At 35.7% G+C, this 24,922-nt stretch overlaps 1 protein-coding gene across 9 annotated transcripts in view; it reads right to left on the bottom strand.

Moving 5' to 3' along the window:
- The window catches only part of LOC124150038 (rho guanine nucleotide exchange factor 7-like), a 105,223-nt gene that overhangs the window by 6,276 nt on the left and 74,025 nt on the right, over positions 1-24,922 (bottom strand). For 4 of the 9 annotated variants that reach the window (XM_048402319.1, XM_048402311.1, XM_048402312.1 and 1 more), the window contains 4 exons: positions 21,958-22,050; positions 21,174-21,212; positions 2,898-2,970; positions 901-955 (listed from right to left, as the gene is read on the bottom strand). In XM_048402319.1, coding sequence (XP_048258276.1) covers positions 901-955; positions 2,898-2,970; positions 21,174-21,212; positions 21,958-22,050 — 260 coding nt within the window. Of the gene's footprint in view, positions 1-900; positions 956-2,897; positions 2,971-11,373; positions 13,499-21,173; positions 21,213-21,957; positions 22,051-24,922 lie in introns of those variants that run through there. The other 5 variants (XM_048402313.1, XM_048402316.1, XM_048402315.1 and 2 more) reach the window with 4 other exon arrangements.

Below are 24,922 nucleotides of genomic sequence, written 5' to 3'. Positions count from 1 at the left end.
TGAGGCTACACAATGTTGAGCAGTTGTTAGGTAACTACTACTTTTAGAATCGTAAGCAGTGGTCATGTAACTAGTATCTACACAACGGTAAATGGATTGAGGGTAATTTGTCTCCACACAATGGTAAGCAGTGGTCATGTAACTAGTATCTACACAATGGTAAACGGATTGAGGGTAATTTGTCTCCACACAATGGTAAGCAGTGGTCATGTAACTAGTATCTACACAATGGTAAACGGATTGAGGGTAATTTGTCTCCACACAATGGTAAGCAGTGGTCATGTAACTAGTATCTACACAATGGTAAACGGATTGAGGGAAATTTGTCTCCACACAATGGTAAGCAGTTGTCAGGAAACTAGTATATCCACACTTCGGTAAGCAGTTTCTGTTTAACTAGTACCTGCACATCAGTAAGCAGTTTCAGGTAACTAGTATCTGCACATCGTTAAGCAGTTTCTGTTTAACTAGTATCTGCACATCGGTAAGCAGTTTCAGGTAACTAGTATCTGCACATCGGTAAGCAGTTTCTGTTTAACTAGTATCTGCACATCGGTAAGCAGTTTCAGGTAACTAGTATCTGCACATCGGTAAGCAGTTTCTGTTTAACTAGTATCTGCACATCGGTAAGCAGTTTCTGTTTAACTAGTACCTGCACATCGGTAAGCAGTTTCAGGTTACTAGTATCAGTGAGTGTGTATGGTCTTACACAGCTTTTAGCAATATTCCAGCAATATCACAGTTGGGAACATGGAAATGGGCTTCACACATTGTACCCATGTGGGGAATCGACATGGTCTTTGGTGTGACGAGTGAACGCTTTAACCACTAGGCTACTCCACTGCCTGGTTTACAAGTATCAACACAATGGTAAGAGGTTGTTGGGTAACCAGTACTTACCTGCTCCAACTCTTTGACCTTGTCCTTGAGGGAGTAGACAGTATCTACCAGAGTCCTGTAACACAAACAATCAGAGTCACAGTCACAGTCACAGTCACAAACTAATCATCATGTTTGAGGAGGAATTTCATCAACTGACAATAATCAAGAATAATAAATTTTAGGGCTGCAACGAATACACTATGAGGCGAATACGATTCATATCATGAACATAGGGTACGAATACGAATATTTATTCACGAATACAATAACAAGTCAGCAGCTTTTGTAAAATTTGTTATATTCAGTGACACAATAATAACATAAATTATTTGACATGGTTTGTTAACTATTAATATATTATACATTTATATACTGCACTTATCCAGGTACTAGTATCTGCTCAAATGAGACAATGAACAATGACCACAATACTGTCAAATTAAATATTATAAGAGTGTTGTCTTTTAAGAAATCCATCATATTATAATATGTTCTTATGGATATTTTTAGGTACAGGGTATGTAAATGCACATGATTGCATATTCATAAATATTCAATTCAAGTGGCCACGAATAACGAATTCAATTCATGAATGGATACGGTTCGATTCACGGAATACGAGAGTGAATCGTAACAGCCCTAATAAATTGTAACTGAAAAAAACTTCTGAAACATTGAAAATTTCCTTTTCTATTAATTTTAATACTTCTGTATTGGGAGTTTATCAAATCAGAATATCACTGAATGGTAAAAGTTAGAGGGGGATCATGGGGAAATGGACAAGCATTTGGGGAGGGTCACGGAAAAAGGACATTCATTAAGTGATAAAAAACGACTTTCACCAACCCACGCTGTGGATTAAATGTCTCCTCAGCTTGGAGAGTGAGAGTAACGTCTGTTTACAATACTGCAAGCACTGGGCCTTACAAACCAGTGGCCGACAGCTTGAGCAACAATCTACAAAGTTGGCTAACAATGACACACAATAAGCAGGGTCACAGATTCTCATCCTGACACTTATGACAGACCAGTGATGCTGGGGACATATTCTGACCAGGAACTCTTATGACAAGCCAGTGTTGCTGGGGACATATTCTGACCAGGATCTCTTATGACAAACATTTGATGCTGGGGACATATTCTGACCAGGATCTCTTATGACAAACATTTGACAAGTGGGTAATCAGGGGTAGATTTAACAAGAAATTTATATGTAGCAAGCAGGGCTTGCTCCTTTTAAAAGTTACTGGCCCTTCTCCAAACAAACTGACCTATAACTAGATGGTGGAGGCCGAGAAGTGCCCGAAACCTGAGTGAGTGAATGAGTGAGTGTGGTTTTACGCCGCTTTTAGCAATATTCCCGCAATATCACGGCGGGGGACACCACAAATGGGCTTCACACATTGTACCCATGTCGGGAATCGAACCTGGGTCTTCGGCGTGACGAGCGAAAGCTTTAACCACTAGGCTACCCGACCGCCCCCCGAAACCTGAGGTCGTGTGGCCAAGTAGCAATTTTAGAACTCCTCACCCCGAAACGCCTTTTCCTGCACTCTGAGATTAAATCTTGGCCTCCATTTGCCTCATTTCGTGGTGATGTATGAGCAAATAGACAACACATTACAAAATGGCAGCCAATTGTCATTCTACCAAGATGATCAAAATATATCTTTTTTTGAGTTAACCATTCACAAGACCTCATCCCCCCTAAATATTTTCTCATCCAAATTACATGATTCATGAGTAGTGTCCATTTAAATAAAATTAAACATCCATGAAAAGAAGTGAAAGTTTGACTAGCCAGACAGGCCATCTACTTTACGTTTCAGCAAGCCCTTAGTAATCTTAGCTGGCCACGGCCAACAGGCCAGCCGTTAAATCGACCCCTGGTGATGCTGGGGACATAGTCTCACTTGAACTTCCCATTTTGGCTCTAATTCTACAGATTGACAAACATATACATGGTGCATCAAAAACTATTTTTTTCTTACACACAGCCTGTGTGAGATACCTACTTTTCCTGGAAGTCCGTCTCATCGAAGATCTTCTCGTGGTCCGGAATGAGAACGTGGGGGGAACTAAGAACGTCTGATCACCATGACGACGAGGACAACAACCACAGGTGCAAAGGAAAAACACAACATAATAAGCGTGGACAACACAATTTGCAAATAAAACAAAATGAAAAGGAGAGAGAGAGAGTCAGATCAGGTGCAGAGTCTGGAGAGAGGAAGATAGAAATGTTCCATTCAAAGCATAGAAGTGGAAGTCATTATTTTCACTCATTAGTCATGCAAGAAAACTGAATATATTTTTTAAGCATAAGCTGAAGTCTTATTATAAAAATGGAGAACGTGTGAGTTCATGTCCTGCTGAATACTAAATTTGAATTTGAAATTCTACATTTATTATCTGTGAAAAACGGAACAGATCCTGCAATTCCTTACTAGGTCAGGCCAATTGTGTTTCTTGTTTACTTAGTCAATACAGCAAGAGGTAAAAAATTAAAAAAAATTGAAAATGTTTTCTACGTTGATTTGTAGGTCATTTTTTAATAAAATATTTCTAAAAATTAAAGAAAAAAGGAAAAACATTCAATTCAATATCACATTTTGATTAATTTTGGTTTCAATTTTGCAAAACATATTATATATATACACACAGATACAGTGGCTTGTGTGAACATTTTGTAAAACATTTCTTAAAACATTAAACATCATGAATCAAAATTAAACAGGACTGGTAATTGCTTAATATATATGAAAAAGATGAAATAAAAAACCTAAAACACTGAAGAGAAACTACATGCAAAGGAGAACAAATTTAAAACAGTTGAGATTTAAAATTAAATTCAAATACACATTTTCAGAAAGAAATCTGAGTAACATTACAATTGTAACTCAAAATGTCAAACAATTGTTTTTTCTCAATTACTGGAAAATATTTATCAAATTATCGAAAAGAATTCCTTTCAATTTTGGTTAATAGATTTCCATTATTCTGAACATGCATATGGTACACAGATTCTGAAACAGAACTAACCATGCACGAATAGCCTAAGCCTCTACACATGCTGAAATATGTACAAAACTGGTAATACCTACAACAAACTAGATAAAACATATTGTGAGCTTCAACTGCTCATGAAACATACGTTCTAATCAATGCCACTATGCACTGACGAAGCATGCTTAAATAACATCAACAACAAAATATAACACGAGTATAACAGTACATCCTGCCATGCATTTTGGATAACGCATGATGCACTTCTGACTCCGTATCGGCTACCAATGCACTAGGAGTATTCCTGTTAGTTTTCAATTTACCATTATGTTAATTACACTTGTAAAATAATAACAACAATAATAATAACAAAAAATAAAATATATTAAAAAAAAAAGTTATTTATTTTATAGGATCAGAAAATTATACTAAATGGAACTGGTAACATTTCAGGTTTTACATTTTACAGCAATTCTGTTTTATCCTTAGTAAATGTCAATTATTCCTGTTTTAAAATCAATCTGCATATCTGCATATCACAATAAAAATCAAATTATAGCAGTAACACCTATTCATTAATAAATGAGTTTCAGAGCCATAATTTATTAATCACTTATTTTCCTTCTTTTAGACTTAGTTTTTTAGGGGGGGGGATGGGTTTGAATCTGAACTACCCGTCTGGGCCAAACATAACAAACATATTGTTCACAAACCTCTCAACCCTTGACAAAAAGACAAGTGGGAAAAAGTCTGTCTGAAAAGATTTAAACCTCGGACTTCCAAGTTACATATTTAGCACACATGAATTGTGCACACAATATGTTGAATTTTAAGACAAATAAGGAAGTATTTTCCAATTTCATGAAGTACAAAAAGGAAATGTGAAATTGAATAAAAAAAATTATGAAATAAATTTTCATTGTCATATCTTTAAGCCAACAAATACAGTCTGGCCCAAGCAGTGTTGTTTCAATGCTTGGTGTTTTCAGAAATTGAGAACACATATTAATTAATTATGTTACGAGTATATCAACATGCACCTCTATGTCGTTGTTACGGTATATGTTCAAGACACCATTGTACACCTTGTTAGGTACGACTAAATATCCCACTAAATATCATTCATTGCCTCAACACATATTTCATCAAAATGCACCTATATTCAAATATTTAAACCCCCTCAAAATGCAACATTTTGGGCTGATAAGAACATGGGTAAAAATGATGCATATTGCAATTGTCATTGGTTATCAAGTCAATGCATGCATTTCATCGTTTGAACATTTCATATACTCCAAGAACAAACATGCAAACATGTCCAACAGTCTTACAGTCAACCAGGACACTGGTCATACAAACACCGGACATATGCTGGTCATACACTCAAACACCAGTCAAACACTTGTTATACACTCAAACAATGGTCAAACATTCAAATAATGGTCATACACTCAAACACTGGACGTACACTCAAACACCGGTTAAACACAGGTCAAACACTCAAATAATGGTCATACTCAAACAATACGGATGCGCTCAAACACTGGTCAAAGACTCAAACACTGGTCAAAGACTCAAACACTGGTCAAACACTCAAACACAGGTCATACACTCAAACAATGGTCAAACACTGGTGATACACCCAAACACTACACATACGCTAAAACACTGGACATATACTGGTCATACACTCAAATACGTCACTAAGAATACATTAAAACAGATTCAGTAAAAAATGCAAGTTCTTTCATAACCAAATTCTCATGCATTCATTTATTCATTTGCACATGTAAAATTAGCATATGTGGGTTAATATGTATGTAAACTTCCTACATATTCCCTCAAACATTCAAGTCTATCTACATTCATTCCTCCAACATATCTGGGCATACACTGCAACTATCATGCTTGGAAACACATGCTCACATTCTCTGACTTATCTCTGAGACATTTGGTCATAAAATGAAACATTTGGTCAAACGTTCTTATTAAGCAAACTTCATTCAGACTGAAACATTCATATTCTGCAACATTCAGTCAAACACTGTAACATTCAACACAGCTATTACCTAATCCTTTCAATGTTTGCCAACAGTTCAATGTTAACCTTTAGCACAATCTGCATCCGTTAACCCACGTGAACACTTCTCAAGATATATTAGTAAGCATACGTCATGTTGAAATCACCGCTGTCATGCAACTAGCCCCTCCAGCAACACTTACCTGCAACATACCACACACCTTGTCACAAAAAACATAATCCCCCCCCCCCCCCCCCCCCACACACACACACTGAGTATCAGAGAAGGGCAATGGTGGGTCTTTACTTCCTGGTTTACAGGTCAACCAAACAAACATTTCACAAAAGCCTATTTTCCAAAACATATGTATTTGCGAAAGGTAGGCTAACGGGAATGAAAGCAAGAGTTTCCGTCTTAGCCACTAGTCCGAAGCCCGAGTCAAGTTAAATTATATATGGTCTAGTGAGATCAGCTAATAATAGTCCACATAACACTAAACTCTACTGAATGTGATAGGATCCTGGTTGTCTTAAAAGTTACTATCCGACGTGTCGTTCCCCAAAACTTTATTTCCTGTTATTCTATAATCATTTAAAGCACTCAAAAATGCTTCATAATAATTAAAATATCATGTTATAACATTAAAAAAAATAATCTTAAAAATGTTTTTTGTTTTTTTTTAAATCTGTAAAAAAGCTGATAAAGAATTACAATACAGTTTGTTTCAAATAATTTATTATGATCAACTTTACATCCACAATGAAACAATCTCTTAGGAAGATATATGTATAGTGTATATAGTGTATATATACATGGCTAGCACTTGTTGATATATATATATGCTGTATTTAATGGATAAATAGCTCTGTAGATATTTTCTGACATACAAATTGCTTTTCTTTGGAGTAAAGGACATATTTTAATTCAATAAACATCAAAATACAATATAACTAACCAAATATGTTCCTCACTATCAGCCGACTGTTTCTATACGTTAAACATCCATTATCCGTTGTGGATTATATGGAGAAACAGACCATTTTGTAATGCTTCTTCATGAAACCGATGTCTTTATTGTTTTCTAAAGATAAACAGCAAAACAGCAACGATAATTTAAAATCAAAACATTAAAACTAGCTATTTAATCCCTGAAATTGTACGAAACTTCACAATAAAGAGTCTCATGTTTTAGAACAGATATCAAAATAGTGATTAGAAAGCAATTGTGTTTGAATCTGACAATTAAATATAAACAAATGTATGGTTTAAAATAGAAAGATGCTTGCACCAAACTTCTATAAAACCATAAGAGTATAGTATTCAAAAATACTTTCCAAATTTTATGAACAATATTCTTTGGCAAATGAAACTGAATGAGTATTGTTGCGATGAAATTATATACAAATCAAATCACACACCTTAATGAATATGCAATAATAAGGCAAAATAACGTTTAGTACAAACTTCTGCAACTTCTTTCGTTGTGTCTTCTCATTCAAAACGCTCAATCAGGGTACATGTATAGCATTACAAGCCCAAACTCTGGATACTAATCTATACCTTCTTCAAATATTGAGTATATGGCTTGGTGAAAACTACAAAAATAATTCCAAGCAAATGATTTACAACGCTCAATCAGGGTACCTACATATGGTATTACAAGCCCAAACTATTCATACTAATCAAAACTTCCTTAAAATATTGAGTATATGGCTGCATTAAAATGGTAAAAATAATTCTGCCAATTTGAGAATTTGTGGCAGCTACATGTATCCGTGGAATAGGTATATCGTTAATGGCAGTTTCAAAGCCAAGAACACCCTGGACTGGAAGCGTTTACCTGAACACATGTGATTCTCTTGACCAAGGTAAAGCATATAGGCATTTGTGCAACTACTAGACAGATATGTAGTAAAAAAAAATCGATTTATGGTTGCTAGCCGAGGAGTTCTTGCCATTGGTCTTGGATTAAGGGACAAGAAATTTGATTGGATGAAATGAGTGAGTGAGTTGGGTTTAACGCCGCATTTAACATTATTCCAGTCATATCGCGGCGTGTCAGTTTAATGTGGGAGGAAAGCCCGAAGTGATGCAGGTCTCAGACGTTTACCACTTCGGTGAAACCCACGAGCACGGGTATGGTGCTAACAAACCTAGAAACATAATTGGGGCGAACCGGGATTCGAACCCACAATCATAGGTTTCTGGCGTGCCCAAGGGACGCAACTCTGCACAGCGAATCGCGGCGCCTTAGACGACTGGGACACACATGCCCCCGATTGGATGAAATGAATCTTTGAGCGAAATTGAAAATGTTCATCTTGATGCAATAATAGAAAGGCTTTTATTATTTAATCCGTTCCCCATCTACAATAATTTTGTTATTTGAGTTATTTGAGTTGTTTGGGGAAAGGGTGCTTTTTCACGTTTTCAGCAGTATTTCTGGATCCTTACATATGCTTCGTGGTTGTTTGAATGAATTAGTGTTTGTCTACAATGCTTACAGCCACATCACAGCATTGGTGAGTATACACTAAGTTGGGACTAAACAAACTGATGGTTGAAAATGTGAACACCAACCAGTGGTCCTTGATGTGAGCACCAACCAGTGATCAATAGTTCAAGCATAAAATAGTGATCAATTATGTGAGCACCAATCAGTGATCAATCGTGTGAGCACCAGCCATTGATACATAGCATGAGCACCAACCAGTGATCAATAGTACGAGCATAAATCAGTGATCAATTGTGCGAACACCAACCAGTGATCCACTGACCAGTGGTCAAGACTGTGAGCACAAATCTGTGATCAATAGTGCAAACATCAATCTGTGATCAATAGCACCAACCAGTGGTCAATAGTGCGAACACCAATCTGTGATCAATAGTGCAAACACCAATCTGTGATCAATAGCACCAACCAGTGGTCAATAGTGCGAACACCAATCTGTGATCAATAGTGCAAACACCAATCTGATCAATAGCACCAACCAGTGGTCAATAGTGCGAACACCAATCAACGCCTCTTGGACAACGTGCCAGCCTTGTCATCCATAACCTACTATTCACAATGGGATCCATGTCAACCATCCAATTTATAATAGGATACTGGGTATCAATTCTTCATCCGAATCCCACGTGTTGGATCACCAGATGTCAAACAGGATCTTGCCTCTGTTCATTTATTCATTGGCGTGGTTTAGGGATGTCATATCGTACATCACGGTATCGATGTATCAATTATTTATCGTTGATGCTGAATCTTTGCCACTGTCTCAATCCCTGATTATCATTGTAGAGAATTTATACTGTTAATATCCTAGAAAAGTTTTTGGACCATGTCAAATGGATTGTGCCATGTAGTTCGTTTAACTGCTGCATGTGTGTATGTTTGTGTTTGATCACGAAGACACCAACCATTTTATATTCAGTAGGGTGGAAGGGTCCTAAAAAATTATTTGAAAATAGTGGCCTTAGGATTTTTTAAAAAAAAAGAAGACACTGAAAATAATTGTTTGGAAACCAAATATATAGTTTTGTTCCAGAAAAGGATATAACCTGGTCTCAGATTTAAAATCAAAAACAAAGAAATCTAAAATATATTGGTTTCATTTTTTTAATCTTTTTTCCCAGAAAATACTGGAAAACCATAATCTACGTCAGGTTCTCAAAAAGGAAAAGACATTTTTCACGGGACATGCTGCATGAACTGAATTTTTTGTTTGGTTTGTTGTTTCTGAGAAAACAAAACATATTATGTCTTGAAGCAGTGACTGAGAAACAAAACTCTACAAAATTCCCAGGCCCCAAGCTGAATATTACACATTTGGTCCTTACAGATTTGGTCGGGAAACAGATATATACCATTATTTCCATTGACCCCGAACATAAACTCAGTCCATCTGTTTGCAATGTCCTGTAACGTCCATAAAACAACCGTAAATTGAACCAGTTACATTTGACTCTTTACATGAGTCCCTCAGCATGGCTGAATGAAGAACGCTGTTTTCAAACGTGCATGGTCGGAGTGCCAAAACACATACCTTACAAAAAACACAACTTACTTTCAATAAAAAAATATTAACATTTTGTTACAAATGGATACTCTTAAGAACATTTTCAAATAATTATTTTCTTATTTAATTTTGAATCAAATGTTTAGACATAGAACTAGGAGAGGGGCAGCACTCCCTGGCTAGCAACTCGACACATATCATTATCTTGAAAATTGTAAACAAATTCTGCTCAAATCGGATATCTACAAGGAATGCTTGATCGTATGACTGGGAAATCTGAGTATTTTCACATAAACACAATACACAAACATTTCTATTGTCGTCTAACACAGACTAAAACTGTCAACATCTCACCTAGAAATTATCCTTAATTACTGAAATATCAATTGGTTCTCAGGCAAGTCTATTGCAAAATCTGCTTGGGAAGATGTTACTATTAGTTTGATAAAGTTTGCAAAGCCAGGCAAAGATTGTTTTTTGTTTTAACAATATGTTCATTGTTTTGATAAAACCCAAAGGCAAAACATACATAATTTGGGGTTAATTTTCTTAAAAGGCTCTAGCAAATAAAGGTTTAAAAAAATCAAAACAAACATAACAACTTTATCAAATTTCAGTAAAATACATTTGAATTGATATTACTTTTTAAAAATGTGCGCTCATCAGCAACAAAACCAAAATTGACCTGGGCTGAATTTGAAAAAAAATATCTCTGCTTTATGAATCAAACATTTTGACATCCCATATTAGAATACGCAATTGTAAGAAAGGTAAACTTGGATTTTCAGCAAACTCCGTTTACAATCTTACAGGGCTTTTGTACCAAACAGTACTTGGTCAAATATTACATTTCCAACGAAGTGCTTTTTCTCGTATGTACTGTAAATAAATCATAACATATGGTTAATCTGGAGTCCTTAAACATAAGTTTAGTATTTCCTTCAAAAGAAAATACTTCAACTCCTTTGCAAATATATTTCTGCATATGATTTTTCAATAACACTTGAAGCATTATTTCACGGAAACTAGAGCTGACAAGTCACAGTCTATCATTACATACAGACTTATCGAGGACACTAGTATCTGTAATCCATAGAAAACATGGCTGAAAAGTGACCCTTTGTTTTCAAGAAATTAACAAATATTAGTTTCATACTGGTTGTTTTTTATTTCAATAGTTTTATATGAAAAACTCCAGTTTAGTTTTAAATCTGAATTATTTTTGATTTTTTCAGTGAGTGAGTTGGGCTTAATCAACTTTAAACATTACTTGGGTAATATCATGCTGTGTTGTTTTTTTTTTAATCGCCGCAGAGCAATATTCCAGCGATATGATGGCGGTCTGTAAATAATCAAGTCTGGACCTGACAATACAGTGATTGACATCATGCGCATCGATCTACGCAATTGGCATACGATAACATGCATCAACCAAGTCAGCCAGCCTGACCACCCGATCCCATTAGTCGCCTCTTACAACAAGCATAGTCGACTTTTATGGCAAGCATGGGTTGCTGAAGACCTATTCTACCCCGGATCTTCACGGGTGTGGAAAGCCTGTCGTGAGGCAGCTAGGTCTTAGATATGTACCACTATGTTGATATGTTGATAAAGATATGATGTCACATAAAAAAAAAAAAATCTTGATATTTGAAATATAAATATACTTTATTAATAGATAATTAATTGCATATCTTCATTCTATTATTCTACCATCAATGTTAATTCTGTAATAATCATCACATTTGTAAAAATATCATTCTTTCGAAACTCCTCTGGTTTCAAAGCAGTTTATAGTGAAATATAATCCTCTGCCTTTTAAGCACTAGGGGTAATAATGATTTATTCAGCTGTGTATCACATACAGACTTACGTTTTCAATAAATTTCAAATCATTAAAAGTCAATTTGATATTATTTATTGATTTTTCACAGTGACAGACAGAATGTAAAGTGTGAGCTATTGAATGTAAATGGCATTATGGGATTGAATTTTATCTCCTAAAGAAGTTCCCCAAGGGATGATAAAATCCCTCAAAAAAGAATTCTCATCAGATGTAAACTTGTAAGCGCAAATCTTTTAGGGAACAAGCTTTAAATGAAATTTTTTTTTTATCTTTTTAACTAATCAGCTAGTTCAGGATGAAATATTTAATCACGAAACAAAACGAAATATTGCAAATCTACAAATATTTCAGACAAAAACCCAGTTGGAGACTTATCTAAAAGTTTTTATGTGTTTTTATTGTAAAATGTTTTGTTGAATTATTACGACAAAATGACATTAAAATAGTCCATTTATTATATATCATATGTTTCAAGCAGATCATGCGTGAGTGAGTGAGTTTGGTTGAGCATAATATTGATTAGTATTCTACTCGTATCATGGATGTCAGCTTCAAGTGGAAGGAAAACACAAACTGACGCAGCCGGAAGACTTGTACCACATTGGTGCTACCCACAAACACAGGAATGGTGCTAACAAACCAAGGTTCTTTATCAGAAGGATTCTCAGATTCAGGTCCAAAATCAATGGCTCCTCTCGTGGCTAAGGCACACCAAAGGTCATTTGCCGATCTATCTATTTATTTGTTTTATCACGGATCCAACAACTCTATTGTAATCAATAATGAAAATTAATATTTTATAAAATTAAACATTATTTTTTGCCGCAGATATTTTTGCCTGTGATTTTTGTCAGAGATATCTTCCCCACCCCGCCTCAACCCCTTCAGAACATAAAAGCAAAAAGAAAAATCAAAACAATTTCAGTTTTTTAAACACAACACTTTTCCAGACATGTCCAGCATGTCCAAGTGAACAAATATTTTCCCCCAAGTTTTAACTAGAATTTAATTCTTTTTTAACAAATTAGTCCCGTTTTCAAAACCAACCCCCAAAAAGGAAAAGGGCCTTAGGCATTGAGACATAACCCCCAGAAAACAAGTCACTCCTAGTATGGTGACAATCAACCAGACTTACAAGTATTTGTAAACATTTCTGAACATTTCTGAAGCCAAAGACGAATCACTTTTCAACCATGGCGAAAAAAGTTTCTCTGTAAAATGATTTAAAGTTTTAATACACTTGTGACCTTCAGTTTTACTGAAAGAAAAATCAAATCCTGTTGTGGAATATTGTCAAGGTAAATAATGGCTTTTATACAGCTTCAACTAATATGATTGAAATTTCATAAAATCATTTTACAGAGACTCAGTACAATATCACTACACAAATAACGTGTATTTGCTACACATAATACCCGATTCTATATACCACATATGTAATATTAATTATTATATCATAGTCTAATCAATTCATAAGCACCGTAAGGACGAAGTAGGGCTTTGACCCTTGGAAAAAATTCACAACCGTTTAATAGTTTTTGCCAATCCTCTTGCAAGGGGAAAAGTAGCACAACAAAATCCCTGCATCATGTGGCGACCCCTAAGGAAGTGATATTCTTCCAAATCAGGGGAGATAAGCGGATCTGAGTATGCCCCTCCACTGGAATTTGATCCTGATCCGGATCCAGATCCTGATCCATCGCTGAGTCGTAGTTTTGTAAGATCCACTGCTCCATGGCAAGCAGCATGAAGAGATAGCAGGATACATGAGACATGAGTTATTGCCCTTTGATAATTGGGAGTTATCTCCCTTGGTTCAAGAACAATCAACCTTCATAAAACTACAATATTTACTGATTCGGATCAATAAATTGTAATCTGGCATAGTGAATGTACATTAAATATACATTACTTTCTACTTCTTTAGCGAAAATATCTTTTTATTGTCATACGTTCGAAAAAAGTTACGAATTTGAAATTTTGGGAAAAAGAAAAATCATGAGAAATCCTTGGGATCTATTTTGAGCTATACTATTACAATCTAAAGATATCCAAATTGCAATGAAAAGTCCCCTGCCTTCATCAGTCTTTTCAAACAATGTATAAAAATTCTTCTGAACAGAAATCTGATGTTATTATTTGCTTACATTTCTGACATAATTCTATAGGATTCATACATCCATATCGCCTGCATGTTAACAATATATTTCCAAAAGAAAGCATCACAATTCCAAAAGCTTGTTCCAGTTGGCCCGGATACTCGCAGGTCCATGGAAGAGTTTTATCAACTAGATTTCAACACTGGCAGCCATTTCACGGTGAAACTTGATAGTTCATGGGCTTTCCATTTCTCAAGGGAATACAAAAATTATCAACAAAGCGTCTGGCTGTATGTGGTCCCAGTAATCAAACATAATGGCTGCAACTGAACTCCCTAGGGTCCTCATCTTCTGCTATTGTTATAACCCTGCAGCCTCCTGTTTCTCATTAGGCTCCTTAGGGAAATCAGGTGCATGTGTAGTTTCCACTCTTTCTGGATTGCTATTGTTTTTTTGTGGTGCACATGTTGATGCAAATTTTTATGCACATTTAGACAATTTTGTTGTTTTCATTGGTTCTATTTTTCAGTTTCATGTTCTTCAACATTGGAAAAAAATTTAAGAAATCAATGAATTAATAATTCGTAAAAATTGTTATAGAGTTGATTGGCTGGATAACCTGTGTGTAGAAACATATCAGTAATCAATAAAATCTTATTGAGCATGATTTACATTTCCTGGCTTGCTTTCTTTCAAATTTGAAGTAGATTCCTCTGAAACAATTTACCCAATAGCTTTTGGGGTCTCCTTAAAAGATGACTTTTCAATTTGTATTTTTTCAGAGTGTCCATTACTCTAACCCAGAACAAATAATCATCAAATGATTTTTTCTTCTTCTTGCAATTCTCTTTACTTCTTGCGGAAGTTTCAAAATATTTGTGTTATTTAACATTGATCCATTAAACTAGTCTTCCACCTATCCAAACGTTTTAATATCATACCAATCATCTATATCTTCGAACATCCAGGGCCCAGCTGCACAAAGCAATCTTAGTGCTGTTTGTTTGTTGCTTAAATTCTTATTCAGCAATATTCCAGCTATATGACGATGGCTTCAAGTCTGAACCAGACAATCCAAAGATTGGTTTTGTGAAGAAGGATCCACGTGATCTGGAATCCATGCAATCAGCACTCATGGAGCCTGACAACCCGAACCATTTAACGAAATCTGACGAGCATAGGTTTCTGGGGGCCAATTCAAATCCAGAATTAACACTTTCACAATGCCCATGATGAACTTCGACCTAAAACAGTCCTTGTGTTGCAATGTGCAAGTGGACCCGAATCTGACCTACTTAACCACAGGTCATGTGATACTGTACTTCTACAATATCAAACTGCATTAATTATTAGGAAAAGCCTGCTAACATAATTGAGGAAGGACTAATGACATCTCCTTGTGGACTACCACTTTTACAATTGCAGACTAGTGAAAATATTAGTTAATTCTACAATATTAAACTGGCTTAAAAAACACACCATAAGCCTGCTAGTCCAAGACAAACAAAACTGAAGGTCTGGTGCCATCTCCTTGTGGACCACCACATTTACCATTAGGTAATGGTGACTCATTTTGTAGTCAAGTGAAAATAATAGTTAATTAGAACGTGTAAATTCAACAGTTTGAGAATGAATGAAATGTTTTGGAGATATTTCCATCTTACAATTCTACATGGTCATGAGGCTATGTATGTTGGGAATGCAAGAGCGGATTTCCCTGAATACAAGGCAGAGGCCAGGGCTGAGCTGGACAGAGGAGATAGAAGTCTGGTAGAGGAAGGAATAACAAGGGTCACACACCAGCATGGGGTCTCACATAACTGTGCGCTACAACAAATACATCACACCTGTCACCACATATATTCTAGACATACTAGTCACCGACTTGTGCATTTAACAACAGTTGTGCTAAACATCAAACATGTTGCCACGATACTGTAGCTCACCTGGATAGTCAAAAGTTCAAACGTCAACAAGGGAGTGAACAATACATCGATGCACCACTGCATCGTGAGTTTTCATGCAACAATACAATACCGATAGTTTTTTTTCTGTATCGATACAAGACGATACACTTGCTAAAATATATTACTTACTACTCGGTTAATTACACCCATAATTTCTGTCAGTTACATATAAAAAAATGTTTTGAAATTAGCGTTTCAAGCTTGCCACTTAAAATAGCCACTACAAATATGTGTCTACAGCTAGCTTTTTATCTTGAACCAGCTCTAAAATATAAATAGTCGCGAAGTTTCCACATAATTTGACATAAATATGCATATCACGATACATATCATATCGTGACCTTGCTGCATCGTTTCAACCCTGAACGATAGCTCCTCAACAAAAGTTGCTGTCGGCATATTCAACTACCATAGGGCCAAAAAATAAAAATAAAAATCGAGGGATTTGAACAAAATATGATGTCATCATAATGGAGAAACATACAAGCCAAAGCTTAGTTCCTTCTGTCCGACAATTTCAGAGAAGTTAACAGAACCAACTATGCATTTAGAGAGAATACAATGTCATGAAAAGGTCCACTTTGAATACTGCCCCAAAAATTATAATATAAAAATGTAAAAAAAAGTCTGAGTAAATATGGCCATAAATAGCTGTTTGCAATACGGCATGGCTGCTATGTTTGTTTCTTTGTTTGCTAGTTGTTTTACTCTGCACTCAATATTCCAGCTATATGGCGGCAGTCTGAAAATAATCGAGTCAGGACCTGACAATCCCTTGATTGACATCATGAGCATCGATCCATGCAATAGGGATACGATGACATGCATCGACCAAGTCTCAGGCCTGACCACCCGATCCCGTAAGTTGCCTCTTACGACAAGCACTGGTTGCTGAAGACCTATTCTACCCCGGATCTTCACGGGTCCACGGCTGCAATGACGACTGTGGCTGATGATGCAAGACAGATGCTGGACAAACATGCAATGACACAAGCTCTCTTGACTTTCAGTCAGGCAAGCTAAATAACTGGAGTTACTTCTTTTATTAAATTAAACTAATTTTAAAGTGACCAGTATAGCTAGAGGAAGTGCTGAGAGTGTGGATAATATGTTTATTAGGCCACAATTTTCAAATTTGTTGGTTTACGGATTTTTCATAAATAAGCTGGCCCGTAGGTTGGAAAAATATAAAATGTAACATTAATGTTGTTCTTCAAAAAGTATATTTCACTGTGGAAGGTGATATTTAAGCTTATCTGTTGCCAAACCTTTCGTAACCACCTGTACTGCAGTTAAAAGGATTGCATGCACAATCTGTTGTCAAAAACACAAATGTTTGCATTAGGCGGAGAAAAAAAAAAGATAGTGCTTTTCAGACTATTTTTTCCATTTTTTTTAGGTCAAAGGAATCCGTAATCCAATTCTTAAAAAATGTTTCGCCTTACATAAAATATCACTCCAAAGACACTTCATGCATAAAATGTGTACTTTGATATTATTTTAATGCAAGATATTTGATTAAATATTTTCATTTAAAATAATTTTTTTCTCAGTCAGTATTGAAATTCTATGCAGTCAAAATTATACTCAACTGAAAAAGTACTGCAACAACTTCATAACCCAAAACTGCCATATTATTAAAACTGATACAGTAAAATGAGTAGGCTATAAGGGCATAACTGACTGAATATGAAGACACTTCAGGGCTTCAAGGAGTGAGTGAGTAGGGTTTTACGCCTCTTTTAGCAATATTCCAGCAATATCACGTCAGAGGACCCAGAATTGGGTAACCATTGTACCCATGTGGGGAATTGAACCCGGGTCTTTGGCATAACGAGCAAACGCCTTAACCATTAGGCTACCCCGCCTCCCCTCAGGACTTCACTTGAACTAAGAGTGTCCTAGAAGTGTGCAAGAAGAAATTTCATTGTCAGAATGTGTAACCCATATTTCAAAAAAAAAGAACTTTGAGATGAATTATTGAGCACATCCAATGATGAAAATACATTTCTTGGGAAAAGAAATCATTTTTCTCAAAACACCTGAAAAATTAAATTAAACTGTTTAAACCAGAAAATAACTAGCCTATAATATACCTTCCAGCAGTGATTTTACAATCAAACTGCATCAAGACATTTTCATTATTTTATCAATTTTTGAAGGGACATACCAATTTAAAAAAGAAAAAAAAAATCCTCAGGACATTTTGGGTCCTAGAAAACAAACCAATCGGAGGGAGAGTGAGTATGGTTTTATGCCACTTTTAGCAATATTACGCCAATGTCAGGGCACTAAAACAATCTAAAACCAGTTTTAAGAATGTTTCTGGTGAGTGCGAGTGACTAATATTTGCCGTGTAAATCATGGTTTTTTCTCCTAGGCGACATATAGGTGTGACTGTACCTACTTCTACACACCAACACAGTGCTAGAGGGAGTGCTTACAACAGCTGCACAGACAAGGACACTGCGATCACAATTTACAATATTTATTTCAAAATATTATACAGACTGCACCAAAGACACTCTGCTTTTGGCTGTGACACCCACTTTCCCTAACTCAGCATCAAGGTGTGGCGCTGACGTAATTCACACGACACATGTTCTGATCATTGAGCAACTTTTCAAACTAGGCAAGAATGTGCATAATAAAATAAATAAATTTAATAAATTAATAATTTAAAAAAAATAAAAAAATGTTTTGTTGTGATTTTCCCAACTCAGGTAAAAATAAGTATAATTTACAAGCTTGTGTTTTTAAATATCACAGAATACAATCCTTTAACTTCTCCAAATCTGCCATGGCCTCAAAAAATGGGATGTTTATTACACAGCACTGATGCTAAGGTTCCTTACGATTATTAAAATTTTGATGATTTTTTTAACAAATATAACATTTACATCTAATGGATCCTCAGCCTCAAATTTGAGTACAAGAAGTTTGGTGTTCAAGAGAAAACAATTTGTGCTTAAATTTACATGTATTCACATGTGAATCTCATGTGAAATGACTGAAACGTTCAAACGTGAGATGGTCGAAACCTCTCAGAATCAACAACAAATATGAGAAATAAACGGAAAGGGTGTAAAAAAACACGAAGGTGTAAAGCTTAAGGAAAGTGGGAGCCAAAACCGAAACAGTTTACAGAGAAAACAATGTGGCTGACTTGATTGGAAATGTCCATACCAAGTTTCATTAAATACATCTCCGCAAAATACTTTTTAAAAGCCGACTAGTTAAATGTTAAAAAAATATCCTCCTCGAGAAATAATTTAATGTAACTTAAATCACCCTATTATTAAAGTAAATTAAGTTCTGAAAAACATTTCAAATATTCACCACAAGGGGTGGACAGGGTGGGTTAAATCCAATTAGTCCAAGGTATAATTCAGACAAGTGTTTTATGCAACAAGTTTGGCAACAACTAGTCCCGGATGATCACTAGGAGTAAGTGAGTGAGTTGTGTTTAACGCCACAGTATTTCAGTTACAACACAGTATGCATACTAATGAGGGACAAAAGCCCTAAGTGATGCAGGTCTTTCATTTTGTCATTTTGTTGATACCTACAGGCATGGGAATGGTGCTAACAAACCAATGACCATAATCCAGGAGAATCTGGGATTCAAACCAACATCATAGGATCATGGCACACCTAAGGGACATAACTCTGCACAGCAAATCATGCAACCTGTGGCCCCTAACTCTGCAGACTCGAACAATTCTGAAAATGGACACTTAAGCTTCATGCTTATAAATCAAATAGCAGCACTGGTATAGAAGGCAAATAAAATAGTCCTGTGAGCTAAAGCATTGATCTCCTTTTCAAAATGCGAACACCAATTTCAATACAAAGCTTCAGCTAAAGTTGCGGCTTTTAAAATGCATTTTGCGTTGCACATATGAAGAAGAAAGTGATCTACAAACAAATGACATTATGACTACATATACCTGAGGGTACACAGTATAACAGACAAGTATATTCTTACTGGTGTGAACATTCAACGTTAAAAGCATGTTGCAAAGACCCTTGCATGTTATTTAGGGATCATATGCAAAAGATGCCACTATGAAGGTATAATATTAATATATGCTGCAGCACAAGAAACCATATGGATTTAATATTCAATTATCAAATTTCAAAGGTTTCACACATTAGCTCCTTAATGCATAATATAAATTCAACTGTGAAATTCATGTTTTTGTTTTTTGTAAATTTAAACTAGAAACCTCAAAATCAAAAAGATATCTACTTTTAAAAACAGGCATTTTTCTTACACAGCCTTAATATTGCAACATGCAAAATATCCATTTTGGATGACAATTCTAAATGCAGAGATCTGAGGATACACGGAAAAGGTATGAAATCGATATCTTTTGTATCAAATATATTCGATCAGCCCAAATTAATTTTTACAATATTTTAAAAATAAATATTTATCCATAACTGACAAGTACAAACTGAGCCATGGCCATAATATCCACACATCTGTATTATCCTTAAAAATTTGCATACTCAGGAATATTCTTTCATTTGAGCTAACCACATAGAAATCGGTGGCCAAGTCCTCGTGTACTCAGTCTCTGCATGCTAGAAACAGGCATGCTCGATAAGCCAATAAGGGCCCTATGAACATGTACAAAATTGTAACAGATGAGTATTCATCAGCTAAGAATTGTAAAAGTACAAAAGAGTAAGGCAAGGGGAGGTAATACCTGTCGACACAATCTCCACATCTCTCTTTCATGAGAAGAGACGAAAACAATTCACTCAATTCCCTTACAATTATCACATTATCTCAAATCAACATCTAGAAATTTAGGCTAATTGACATATTTATGATTCTTAAAACAAAAATTGAATAATGATAATACATTTTATATCTTTTAATATCATCATTTGGTCAGAGCAGTAATTATTTTATTACGGTAGTTAATTTTTATGACAACACATTTACCATTATTGGATTTTTACATTCTCAGGAAATGGAATTTGTTTCTATGAAAACAATAACCGTTATCATTGGATTTTTACATTCTAAGAAAATGGAATTCGTTTCTATGACAACACATTAACCGTTATCATTGGATTTTTTACATTCTCAGAAAATGGAATTTGTTTTTCAATAAAAAAAATCATCTCAGAAAATAAATGATAAAAGCGACTGTACAAGAATTTCACCTACAAGTTTAACAACCCAATGCTACTGAGTATATATGTGTTAGAGGTTAGAAACTCAAAATTCGGGCAACATGCAACATGACGTATAACTCTACCTATATAAAACTGTTGACACAAATGCTGAGTACAAAATTAAAACCTGGGTATTTTCATACCTTTATTTTGTTTTCGCGCCTCTGACATGATTTGCCTACCTGAGATCCGAATAACAAAGTGTTACATGTACCAAGAGAAAACGTCCTCTCAACCAACAAATAATGCATATTCATTGAGGTTTATTCACAAGTTTTTAAACTGTCTCTCATCTAATGCCGAATTGATGATGAAGTTAACAAGACAAAATTCTACACACCCATATTTGATTTCAGACCTGAATTAAAATGGCCACCAAGGGGAGATAATGCATAAAGGGACATAACTCCATCTTGTGATGAAAATCTACATTTCACAATCAGTGTCAGAATACTCACAACATATCTTGTGTTAATATCATATGATGCACTCATAAATGCAGTTTCTTAAATTTCTTTGTCAAGAAACGTTTTGCACATCTTGTATGGTAGAGCATTGCATACTGCATAGAATATGACGGAAACTAGATATCAGAAGAAATTCATTTTTCAAATTAATTAAAAAAAATATATATAAAAATTTCACATGAACTATTTTTCACACTGCTCATTTTCACACAATAAGCATAAAAAACAACCTGATTATTCCTGCATCTCGGACACAAAGTTGCATGTGCTACCAAACTTATTGCACAGTTTGCTGACTGAAGTGGAAATGGCAAGCAAATGTCAGTTTTAAGATATCATGGCATCCATCCTGGTTTAATCCAAGCTGAGAAATGATATCGAAGCATTGAAACATCAACTTGAGATCATGGCTAAGTTCGTAACACTTTCATCCTAACCCTGCCAGTATAGAAATACTCACAGGAGTTGACGGTGTGTCTTGTTTTGGCACTGTTGCAGTAGGCTTCGATGACTTGAAGGATGAAAGCGTCTTCGTTATACACCTTCTGGTCATCTGAAAGATCATATTGGTGAAGAAAGTTTTAAAGATTACTCTAGACGTGACTTTTGGTATGTATAATATCATATCTAACAGTGAATTTGTGATATGCGAGTGTTTGTTTGTTCGTTGTTTAAACACACTCAGCAATATTCCAGCTATAAGGCGGCGGTCTGTAAATAATCGAGTCTGGCCCAGACAAACAAGTGATTGACATCATGAGCATTGATCTATGCATCAACCAAGTCAGCCAGTCTGATCCCCCAGTCCTGTTGCTGAAGGCCAATTCTAACCCAGATCTTCCCAGGGTGATGGGTGACAATTAGTGACTCGTTTTATGCAGTCAGCAAGCAATATTCCAGCTATACGATGATGACCTGTAAATAACCGAGTCTGGATCAGACAAACCAGTGATCGATATTGTGAGCAACAATCCATGCTGTCGGGGAACAATATAACGTTATGAACCAAGCCTAACCCCGATTTATTTAGTTGCCTCTTATAACCAGGATAGGTTGCTGGGGACCCATTCTGACCCGTAATCATATTTTACAAGCAAAGGGACATGGGATTTATTTTGTTTTGACATTGTGCTTGATACATGTGCATGAGGATTCATTCATTCATTCATTCATTCATTCATTCATTCATTCATTCATTCATTCATTCATTCATTCATTCATTCATTCATTCATTCATTCATTCATTCATTCACAAGTGAGTGAGTGAGTTGGGTTCAACGCCGTTTGAACAATATTCCAGTTATATCACGGCATGTCAACTTGATGTGGGAGGAAAGCCCGAAGTGATGCAGGTCACCCACTTTGGTGAAAGCCACATCAAGGGTAGGTGCTGAGAAACCTAGAAACATAATGGAGGCGAACCGGGATTTGAACCAGGATTTGAACCGGGATTTGAACCAGGATTTGAACCAAATGTTTACATGCCTCATACAGTCATACACATTTTTAAACACCAGAAACCAGATTTATGAAAAGGATATCTGTTCTCAAATAAAATGACAATGATAACATGCTATGGATGTATAAAATTCATGCAATATGTAAATTTAGAAATTGAACTTCAAAGAGAAAGCATGCAAACATATAACAAACTTCAACTGCCCAATATTAGAGCATGATGAAAGATTAGATTTTTATCTCCGACAGCTTCTCTATTGCCTCACGTCAATTTAGTTAACTACATTTGTTTTGTTTGTTGTTTAATTCAGCACCCAGCAATATTCCAGCTATATGACGCGGTCCGTAAATAATTGACAAGACAATCCAATGATTGATATCATGAGCATCGATCTATGTAACAGGGGTACAATGACATGCATAAACCAAGTCAGCGAGTCTGACCACCTGATCCTGTTAGTCGCCTTTTAGGGCAAGTATGGGTTGCTGAAGACCTATTCTACCCCGGATCTTCACGGGTGTACTTATAATGTAACAGCACATGACACAAAAGTGTCCCATGACGTAACAAAATCTGCGGATACGTGGAAAGTTCTCATCCCTGCTAATACACCAGCATTGGGAATCTAAAGCTCATCTACACACAAAGTAAGAAAACATCAGCTAAGGACTGATTACAAATACCGACTTTACTGGTTTTCAAGCCATGTCTGTTAATTTTTTATAACATAGTTATAAACAGTTATTAGGACATTCTTAGACTCATAATTTGTACATTCAAAGATACTATTCAAAAGTCTATATACCAGTGTATCAGTACCAATTACCAATCAAGCTATTGACTAAAGATTTTTATTCATCTTTTCAAAACACATTATCAGCAAAAAATAATTATACATTTATTCAACAGCAGATTTAACAATGGTTCCAAAGGCAAAACCTTTTCAAAGAATATTATCAAATTTTATGGCCTCAAAAGCCGATAAGTTTAAGGCCTTTGCAAGCCTGTGCAAGCCTTGTTTAACAAATAATTATCATGTGCCCCTTTGATACATTGAGCTCTACTGTGTCACAGAAGCCCAAGGGGTCCTTAAAGAATATGTGGTGTTCAAATAACCCACACAAAGATACCAGTAAATTGGTGTGCAATAAAAACCTCAGAATCACTTTAGGTTCTGAAAACTAAAGCACACGGAAGGCCTTAAAAAAATAAAATATGCTTACTTAAAAAAAAAAAAACATTCAGGGGAGAAAAAGTGCTTGATACGGAAGCGTAGTAGGGCCACGGCGGATTTTTTTTGTCTAAGTATCCCCTATGTAGGACCTACTATCTCCTACGTAGGACTTACTATCTCTCCTATGTAGGACTTACTATCTCTCCTACGTAGGACTTACTATCTCTCCTACGTAGGACTTACTATCTCTCCTACGTAGGACTTACTATCTCCTACGTAGGACTTACTATCTCTTACGTAGGAGATACTAAGTCCTACGTAGGAGATAGTAATTCTAGGCCATATTTAGTCCTACGTAGGAGATAGTCAGTCCTACGTAGGAGATACTAAGTCCTACGAAGAAGATACTAAGTCCTATGTAGAAGATACTAAGTCCTATGCAGGAGATACTAAGTCCTACGTAGGAGATACTAAGTCCTACGCAGGAGATACTAAGTCCTACGTAGGAGATACTTAGACAAAAAAGAAATTCACCGTGGCCCTACTACGCTTCCGTAGCTTTAGATGAATTATTATGATGAAAAAAACATACATAAGAAACAAGTGCTTTGGGCCAAAATGCATTAGCATAAACACAACAATTTGGGGTGGAAACTTGTAGATGAGTTGTGAAATACAGAAATGACAATCACAGTTGCAGGACATCGTTGTGAAAACACATTATTAACTTGTAAACAACGAATCTGTAGACAACAAATCGAATACACTGACTAGGCCAAAGTTCAATTTTGA

The sequence above is a fragment of the Haliotis rufescens genome, unplaced genomic scaffold, assembly GCF_023055435.1.
Source record: "Haliotis rufescens isolate VD_foot unplaced genomic scaffold, xgHalRufe1.0.p SCAF_25, whole genome shotgun sequence".
Taxonomy (NCBI): Eukaryota; Metazoa; Mollusca; class Gastropoda; order Lepetellida; family Haliotidae; genus Haliotis; species Haliotis rufescens.
The sequence above is the reverse complement of the archived record's forward strand: the minus strand, read 5'-3'. Positions and strand labels throughout refer to the sequence as shown.